This window comes from Rutidosis leptorrhynchoides, chromosome 9, assembly GCF_046630445.1.
Source record: "Rutidosis leptorrhynchoides isolate AG116_Rl617_1_P2 chromosome 9, CSIRO_AGI_Rlap_v1, whole genome shotgun sequence".
Lineage (NCBI taxonomy): Eukaryota > Viridiplantae > Streptophyta > Magnoliopsida > Asterales > Asteraceae > Rutidosis > Rutidosis leptorrhynchoides.
In genome coordinates, this window is record NC_092341.1 from 115,333,780 (window position 1) to 115,343,866 (window position 10,087).

General features: G+C 36.4%; 1 protein-coding gene and 1 pseudogene across 1 annotated transcript; both read right to left on the reverse strand.

The window, feature by feature from the left end:
* Positions 1-404: 404 nt before the first annotated feature.
* On the reverse strand, positions 405-6,577 carry LOC139868342 (UDP-glycosyltransferase 85C2-like; annotated as a pseudogene).
* Positions 6,578-6,682: 105 nt separating this feature from the next.
* LOC139867380 (UDP-glycosyltransferase 85C2-like) lies at positions 6,683-8,695 on the reverse strand. Its single transcript, XM_071855750.1, has 2 exons — positions 8,188-8,695; positions 6,683-7,629 (listed from the first exon to the last, which is right to left on the reverse strand). Exons 1-2 carry the CDS (start codon positions 8,687-8,689, stop codon positions 6,683-6,685), a joined length of 1,449 nt encoding a protein of 482 aa, XP_071711851.1. The 5' UTR covers positions 8,690-8,695.
* Between the last annotated feature and the right edge of the window lie 1,392 nt (positions 8,696-10,087).

Genomic DNA, 10,087 nt, shown 5'->3' on the forward strand with positions numbered 1-10,087 from the left:
AATACTCCATGTGTGACTAAATAAACATGTGTAACAAAATTTGAGGTTTTGGTGATAAGGTGGCTAAAATAGTATCACACTAGTGTTTTATTGGATACAATGCACATAGAAGGCCATAAGTTTGAAAATGTAAAAAGTATAACAAAATAAAGACCAGATTTGAGGCTTCTTTAGCAGATTGCTTTGCATTATCTTAGAGAGTAAAGACTAGATTTGGGATGTTAAGAGAAAGGTTGAATCTAGTTTCCTATTACAAATACAAAGGTGGAGATACTAAATAGCCAAATGAGTTTAGTGGATGAGATATCAAAAATAAATATTAATAACTATTTATCATACATGCAACATCACATATTACATACACAAGTAAACCTAAAATGAGCACAAACAACATTTTGCGTGTCCTATAAATTGCATTGCAGGTCACACCAAAATTGTAGTGTGCATGGTTTTTCTTCACCCTCCTTCCGCTGAAACGCACACATTATAAGATAGAAAGTAGTTCTTGATAGCATAATGATTTCTTCAATAAGTTTGTTGACACTTAACAAAGATGAACCATATGGACCAGTTGCTTCAAGAGCCTTTTCCTTCCACTTCATTGCTTTTTTTCTCAATTTATCACCATTTTCTCCCATTAACTCTTGAACATGCTTTGTAACTTACTCCCTTTTTATACGTTTTCCCAATTCCAATCCAACCACCCATTCCTTACAAATATACCAACAATTAGTCACTTGGTCCCACAAATAAGAACATATCATTGGCACCTCAGCCGAAAAGCTCTCGATGGTAGAACCCCAACCGCAATGAATCAAGAACCCTCCAATTGAAGGGTGGTTCAGGACCTTTTCTTGTGAACACCAGCTTGCTATAAAGCCTCTCTCTTTTATATGTTCCTCAAAATTCATGTGGCAATATTGAAGATTCACCAACGAGCAAATTAGATCTTATTATCCAAACAAAATAGCGGTTCCTATTAGCAAGTCCCCAATCGAATTCTATGAGATCTTCTAAAAACATAACTGTAGAACTTCCACAATTTACATAAATGAACGACTTTGGTTCCTTGGATTGGAGCCACTCAAAACATTCTAGTTCATCTTTCCATAAGCTATATGAACTAAAATTTGACATTTCCCTCTGTTTTTCACATTCTTTTGTGTTTGATTGAGCAGTAATTGCATTGCATTGGGCCAATTGTGTAAATTTCAGGAAAATGGATGAGATCAGATTGACAGTTTAGGCTCCAAAGCGTCAAATGTAAGGAAGATATGGTATAATACATTGTGGGATCTTTGTGTAGCATCCATACAAATTCTCAATAAAAAATCATTTGGGTCAGTAGTCCGGACCTTGGTGTTCAAATCCTTTATTCGTATTCCTTCCATCTCTGGAATCAACTCGATGATAGTTTCCAAAAACTCATCTTTCAAGTAACTTTCATCTGTCTATTGAAATAGGATCCACCAAATACACATCCGTATATTGTACACTACCATTTATTGGGTTAATAGGTTTATGCTAAGTTTGAGATTTGTGAATGTTTATTATATTTTTGTTACGTTTTAATTTGTAATTTGGGTGTTACTTGAAATGGGTAAAATAGGTGAATGTTTATTAGTTGGAGTTAGTTTTAGGCTAATCAGATCTCATGCCAAGTGTGAAAGTTGTACGTGGAATATGGTGGGATTTGGTATATACATTCCTTAAGACTAGATGTGTTTGTGACCTACAATGGTATTTTTTTTAAGTATATAGTCTATATTAAAACAAGACTAAATAGTATATGACATATTTGTTGCTTTAATCCTTTTTAATTTTGGCTATATAAAGTCTTAGTTGACATGAATAATAAAGTGGGGAGTTTTATTCCTTTTTCTTCACCATTGTGTTTCTTAGCTTTTCTAACATCATTTAATCATAATCTATCTATAAAAAATACACATAAAATTCTAACCTTTAAGTGGCACGGATACTCTTTCAATGAGGGATTGCATCTGGTAAATACCCATGAAACCACAAGCCGAATATATACAGTAGGGTTTGGAGTCAAGAAGGTGGTTTCAACATAATACATGAGTAGTGACGACCCGTCATCATCTTCAGAAATGCGAGGAATGCCATCAGGAATTGTTTCGAATCGGAAAATTGATGAACCATCAAGGCAGTGGGTACCACCAGATTTGAGCTAACGCTTGTGCATATAATCTGTGTTAGCAAAGGTCATTTGGAGTCTTTTAGCTCTGCAAATTTAATCATGACCTTTGTTGGATGTGTGGAGGATATCAAAAAAACAAAGAAGATTTCGGTTGCAGCTTTAAGCCACGACGCGGCTCCTCCAGCCACGACGTGGCTTAACACTTGGAATTTTCTTTTTTGAGATCATGCTTTAAGCCACGACGAGGCTCCTCTAGCCACGACGCGGCTTAAGCCTATCCGGGAGCCTGACGAGGAAAAACATGTTTTCTTGCTCTTTAAGTTGTTTCCTTGTTTAGATTTGCCTATATAAACACCCTATTGTAACCCTAACATATGTGCACGAAATTAATAGTGAAAAATCTCTGGTTTGCGCTTGTGGACTAAACCCTTCTCCGTGTTTTAGAGTTGGGATATAACCACGTTAAATCCCGTGTCGTTTATTTATCGTTTTGTTTTAACTATTCGTTTGTCGTTCGTAGGTTGTTTGTGATTAACGATTTTATCACATGTTCTTGTTTAGGTCCTAAATCTAAACAAGTTGTATCAGAGCTCAAGGTTTCGACTTTGGGAGCGATGGCGAATTTGAAAGCAAGTTTCTTCGATATGGTTGATGATTCGGTTTTTTCATCAAAGTTAGATCAAACGACGAGCTTAGGATTTTGTTTGCAACATGTATCGAGACCAGGTGACTTTTTCATCGCGATGAACTCATGGATATGTCTATGTATCCGGGAGAGTTGATCACACAAGATTCGGGTGACGGTTATTGAAAGTTATTTTGTAATCGGGACGCTGATTGCATTATGATGGCGATTTATTTTTCGCGAAGGGTTACGGAGTCACGGGTTCGTTGCGGAGAGATTTTTTCGGGAGATCCGGGTGTCGAATCTGAGTTCTTGTTCTTCGCGATCTCGTGCGAAAGAATGATTGAACTTTTAAATTCGGAGTTCCAAGAGCTGCTGTAGTAGAAAATTCGTAACGGGTTCGTTAATTGTTGGACCGACTTGATGTTTTGTGTGTGGATATTAGACTTACTGATCTACACGTGGTAACAATTTGAGGTTGATCTGACAGTTGGATCCTGAGATATGATTTTTCGAATCTGGGCAGTTTTCAGGATGAAGTTTTTTCAGGTTTGAAGACGCGAGTGCGAGACAGTTTTATCTCGTGAAACTTCAAGCGATACGATCTATGTTTTCGAAGATGTGGGTTTGTTATGGAAGCTTATGAGGGTTTTCTTCTCTCGGTTTAGAGCGGTTGTTCTAACGAACAAGATGCATCGGTTGAAAGTCGATAGTGGAAGTTATCGGGGAAGTTTGTTGCTTGCGGGGTGTGGAAACGGGATGACCAATGGTGTTTGGTCAATATTCCAGGGTTTATGGAGTATGCGGGCTGATTTGAGCTTCTTGTCACTAAGGTTAATTGGTTTTCGAAGGGTGTCGGATAGAACGCGTTCGACGGTTGCTCGGTTCTTGGTTGATGTTTCAACAAAAGGAGTTTTTTTCTTCAAGGGTGATCAATTAGGAGTCTTTAGGTGACGAATGGGAGCGGATAATCGTGTAAGTCCCAGAACTTGAGCTTTCTAGGATCGTTGAGGGTGTTGGGAACTTGGTGTGAGTTTGGTAACCGATGAAAGTTATCGAGCTAGTGGAAGTTAATCGACTAGTGAAGTTGTGGAGATGATTATGCGACGTTGTCTTAAATATGAGTGTGATGATTCCGGGTAACACTAGGGCTTCGAGTACTTGTTTTACTCTCCGATGGCAAAGAAATTTGTAACTGACCGGTGATACGAACCAAGTTTCTTCTCGAGTAGCCGCGGTTTTATTTCTTACTCGTACAGTGGGAGCGTGCTTGGGATAATAAGATGGATTTGTGAAATTCATAGCTATGAGGAGGTCAGTGTACCAGCGAGAAAGCGGAAAGTTGAAAAGTTAGTAGATTTCGAGGTTGTGACTGCGTTCTCACTGGAGCCTTGATGAAGAGTCTACGAGGGCGTCTGTTGGATTTTCTAATTGCTGTGAAGGAAAATCATAGATAGACGGTGAAATCCTGTACGAGGGTGGTCATTGACATGTGTGTTCGGGATTGAACATGTCTAGAGTGATGGGTGAGGCAGTGTAGTCTCATGAAGAATCCTATAATTAAAGAGTCACATTCTTCAATTGGTCTTCTGGTGTAAGAAGATGATCTTCATGTTAGAAGATGGTGGCGATAGAAACTGAGATGGCCCAAGCAAGTAACTGTGAGATTGGATTATCAATCAGCGGTGTTTTTGGTGTCGAAATACTTCACTTGCTCATAGGCTAACGAGTGAAGTGCGGCGTAATTCGGGTGTCTCATCCGGCGGTATCAAAAGGAGTCGATAATCGGCTAGTCTAGAGTAATTGTGGGTTTGTTTAAACATAGTGACGGGTTGGCGAAAGTTGTTTTAGATCATCCTTCAAGTGGGAGATTGTTAGATATGTGAAGGATATCAAAAAAAAAAAAAAAAAAGAGAGAAGATTTCGGTTGCAGCTTTAAGCCACGACGCGGCTCCTCCAGCCACGACGTGGCTTAACACTTGGAATTTTCTGTTTTGAGATCATGCTTTAAGCCACGACGCGGCTCCATTAGCCACGACGCGGCTTAAGCCTATCCGGGAGCCTGACGAGGAAAAACGCGTTTTCTTGCTCTTTAAGTTGTTTTCTTGTTTAGATTTGCCTATATAAACGAAATTAATAGTGAAAAATCTATGGTTTGCGCCCGTGAACTAAACCCTTCTCCGTGTTTTGGAGTTGGGATATAACCACGTTAAATCTTGTGTCATTTATTTATCCTTTTGCTTTAATTATTCGTTTGTCGTTCGTGGGTTGTTTGTGATTGACGATACCACAATCACATGTTCTTGTTTGGGTCCTAAATCCTAACCGCCTTTATGTGGCTTTGTCCTGGTAGTGGGGCAAATATGACATGAGGTTTCTTCTCACTTGTGTTAATAACTATTTCCATTTTTTTGTGTTTGCTACTGAAGAGTTTGAGGTACATATGGTCTTAGTATAGGTGGCTAAGAATTATAGTCTTTGTAGACAGCTAAGGGTATCAAACCATAATTTAAAGATTCCATATTGATTGATATTTAAAGATATATGATTAGCCAGTAATTTGAATGTAAGTAATTGTCTTGGTATTACTATTTGGGTTTGAAAGAGAAACTACAATAAACATTTCGAAAGACAATGACAACTAGGAGAATTTAAGGATTCAAAATTTGATTTAGGGGTATAAAAAATTGTTGAAAAAGGGGAATCTACAATAATGGTGAAAAGAAGTATGATTGCAATAGTCCAAACGTGACAAAATAAACATACGTAGGAAAAAAGAGTACATCATCCGAGTGTTTTATTAGCTACAATACATCCAGAAAACCATAAGGAGTCTTCAAACCACCGGTGGGGAATATCGTTGTACCTAGAGATCCGCTTGTAATTTATGAAGATATAAACACGAGATTTACGACCTAGGAAGAAATATGTTGGGTCCAAGTCCAATTGTGCTTAATTTGGGTTCATTAGGGTTAAATTATGTTTAGAGATTTATATGTAACTTATAAATAGTGGGTGAATAAGAATAATAATCTATAGGGTTTTTATTGCTTAACATGGTATTAAAACGAATGTACACTTCAGGAGACATGATTGGCGGCATGAGATGGTTTCTTTAAACCGTCCCCATCAAAGGCCGATGATCATCAGTTGTAGCCTTCTTCCGAGCCCCATTTGTAGCCTTCTTCTTAACCACAAGCCTATGCAGATTTCGCTTTTATTTAGTTTAACTGCAATCAAACACAAACAAAAATAAAAACTCAAAATGCCAAATGAGATAGAGGAAGATTTCCCCATAAGTACTAAAATATTGCTCTATAACATTTTTAATATGGTAATGAATAATGATATTTTCACCATTTAAAATTATACATATACCTACATTTGATCCAAATTTCCAATAATATCCTCGAACATTTTCTAACAAAATATTTGTGTAAGACATCATTAATGATAATTTAATGATTTTATGTGGATCTATCAAAGACAGTGTTGGATATATCAAATTCCTTTTTAATACGTAACATCATAACTGTGTGAGGTTACAAGTTCCGAAGGCCTTAACTTCTTACTTTATTGATCTATAAAGACAAGATTTTGGACGATATGAGAAAGATTGCATCAGGTTTCTTAGATACAAAGGTGGAGATACTAACTAGCCAAATGAGTTTAGTGGATGTGAAGCTGAAAAACTAGAAATAAGCATTGAGCATACATGCAACATTATATATTACATACACGCTTCAAACAAAACAAGTATACCTAAAAAGAACACGATCAACATTTTGCATGGCTATCAACTACAGGTTACACCAAATTAATAGTGTACATAAATTTTCATCACCCTGTTTGTAGTTTCCTTCCATTAATTAATGACCTATATTATAAGAAAAGATTTAGTTCCTTGATAGAGTAATGATTTCTTCGATAAGGTTGTTAACACTCAACGAAGATGAACCATTGGGACCAGCTGCTGCAAGAGCCTTTTCCTTCCACTCCATTGCTTTGTCCCTTAATTTGTTACCTTTTTCTCCCATTAACTCTTGAACAAGCTTTGTAACTTCCTCCCTTTTCACATTTTTTCCCATTTCCAAACCAACTTCCCATTCCTTCCATATATAACGACAATTAGTCGTCTGGTCCCACAAATAAGGCCAACATATCATTGGCACCCCAGCTGACAAGCTCTCGATGGTAGAACCCCAACCGCAATGAGTCAAGAACCCTCCAATTGAAGGGTGGTTCAGGACCTTTTCTTGTGAACACCAACTTGCTATAAAGCCTCTCTTTTTGGTATGTTCCTCAAATTCAGGTGGCAAAATTGCTGATTCACCAACGAGCAAATTAGATCGTATTATCCAAAGAAAATAGTGGTTGCTATTAGCGAGTCCCCAACCAAATTCGATGAGATCTTCCAATGACATAACTGTAAAACTTCCAAAATTTACATAAATAACAGACTTTGGTTCCTTGGATTGAAGCCAATTAAAACATCCAGGTTCTTCTTTCCATAAGCTATATGAGCTGAAATTTGACATTTCCGTTTGTTTTTCATATTTTGGTACTTGATCAAGTAATAACTGCATTGGGCCAACAGTGTAAATTTGAGAGAACATGGATGAAAGAGCATTGACAATACTAGGTTCCAAAGCGTTAAATGTGTGGAAGATATTGTACGAAACATTGTGGGAATTTTGTGTAGCTTCAATACAAATTCTTAATATTAGATCGTCTGGGTCAGTAGTCTGGAGGATGGTGTTCAAATCCTTTATTCGTATTCCTTCCATCCCGGGAATCCAGTCGATGATACCTTCTAAAAACTCGTCTGTCAAGAAACTTTTATCTGTTTACATGAATAACCATTATTATATAAATCCGTATGCATAAAAACAGAATGCATATTTAACAGGGGAATTACGCGAGGAGGGTAATGTACTGTAGGACAATGTTTATTCGTCTTGGACTTTCATGTCACCTAGAGATGAATAATTTACTTTCTACAACTTTTAAAATGATCAATACTAACATAAGTGTAAAAAATAATTTAAACGGGAAAATGGATAATGTTTTCTAGTTCACAAGGGGATTTAATATATTTTAAACATATGTACGTGGCTTATCCGGGCATCCCGTGGCTGTTTCTGGCCATTTTTCCTGGCTAGCATAAGATAAGATTCAAGTGAGGTTTGAACACAGTGGCGAATCTAGAATCAAAGGTCAAAAGGGGTCCTGAAATTTTTGTACAGCGTACCCTTCGTATATAGTGGAGTACTATAGTTGAATTTAGAATCAAAAGTCAAAAGGGGTCCTGAATATATGGAGTACTATATTAGCGGTGTCATATACAATTTGTCATGTACTCTGTAAAAAAGTTTTGAAAATATAAGTGTACAAGTTAAACCTTTAAGTGGTACAAGTCCTTTATCGATGAGGGATTTGATCTGGTAAATACCCATGAAACCACAAGCCGAAAATGTCCAATAGAGCATGATGGGGATTCCGAGCTTTTGTGCAGCTTCAATGGTGAAAACAGACATGAATCCATCGGAGATGATACAAGTAGGAGGGTTTGGAAGATTAGTTACAAGATCAAGAAAAGGAGTCAAGAAGGTGGTTTCAACATAATGCATGAGTAGTGCCGACCCGTCATCATCTTCAGAAGTGTGAGGAATGCCATCAGGAATTGTTTCGAATCGGAAACTTGATGAACCATCGAGGCAGTGGGGACCACCAGATTTGAGCAAACGCTTGTGCGTATGATCTGTGTTAACAAAGGTAATTTGGACACCCTTGTGGTGCAGATACTCTGCAAGTTTGAGCATGGCCTTTATGTGGCTTTGTGCTGGTAGTGGGGCACATATGACATGAGGCTTATTCTCACTTGTGGTAATAACTGTATCCATTTTTGTGTATTTGTTATCAAAGAGCTTGTTCTATATATGGTTTTACTAGGCGGCTAAGTGTATACTCTTGGTATACGGCTAAGAGTATAAAAACATATTTCAAAAATACCATATGATTGATCAGTTTTAAACACTTGTGATATGTTTTGTAATTTAAAATTAGAAGACAATAATTAATGAAGGATATATAGTAGAATTAAATAATTCAAATTTTGTTTAGGGCGTAGAAAGGCGACATACCAATTCTGAAAGATTTGTAAGTATTCGGTGATGGGCCGGCTAAAAGAACATTATCTGAATGTTTTATTAGCTACAATACATTAAGAAAACAAGAGTTTCTAATTATAAATGAGGAGCTTTGTTGTATATGTAGAAATCCACATGCAACTCAAAGATAAAGACGAGATTTGGGAATCTTCGAAAGAGACTCAGGTTCAATCTCCACTAGCTACACTTTGAGGCCTTGCCTTTAATAAAAAAAAAAAAAAAGGCGAGATTTCGGATGGATTGAGAAAAATTGATTCAAGTTCTCTGTTTTGAACACATACAAATAGGTGATTTTGTAGATATACAAATTTATGATACAATACATGCAACATAACTGTGTGAGGTTACAAGTTATGATTGACGTAAGAAGTCTCAAGTTGGATGGTTACTATAAAAGAAGAAAAAATGTACACTTGTGAAAAGACCTCTGAGAAAGTGTTAATCAAGTTAGCACACAGAGCTAATTAAGTTTACTTGTTATGATAGTATCAAAAAATAAAATAAAAATAAAAATAATAATAATAACAATAATAAAATAATAGAGCAAAGGTAAGAATATTGGCTAAAGTTTATACCATTGCAGTAGCTACTGTACTTGGGAAATATTTATATGAACTCAGTGGTGTACGCAGAGCAACTCAGCGGTCCAATGCAGTGGTACATGATAGTGTTAAAATACAATGCAAATTTAGAATAATATGGAATTAGTAAATGTATATGGGTAAAATATCTAGATATTAATATGTATATGAAAAATATCTAGATATTAAAATGTAAAGAAAAATCTAGATATTTATATGTGTAAGAAATATCTAGATATTTATATGTATAAAAATATCTAAATATTTATATATCCATGAAAATATCTAGTTTTTAGAAACTTCCATTGAGTAGTATAAATATAGGTGGTGGGTTCATTTGTGTAAGGTGTGAGAGTTGTGAGGAAGTGAAAAAGAGTGAGTTGAGAAGTAGAGAAGAAGTAAGAAGTGAGAAGAGTGTGAGTAGAGAAGAAAAGCTTGTAAGTAAGTAAAATTGTAATTGTATTTTGTATTAATAAAAGTGTTCTTTGTTAAGTTTCCCGGTTAAGCCTTAGTTTGTGTTTAAGTTCTTAGTGCACTTGTGTTGTTCTTA

What these genes read in the sequence shown, in the direction of transcription:
- LOC139867380 (XM_071855750.1), bottom strand. Translation starts at nt 8,689, where the DNA reads ATGGATACAGTTATTACCACAAGTGAGAATAAGCCTCATGTCATATGT. An exon ending in AGGACTTGTACCACTTAAAG is followed by an intron (nt 7,630 to 8,187) that starts GTTTAACTTGTA and finishes TCATGTAAACAG; the next exon opens with ATAAAAGTTTCTTGACAGAC.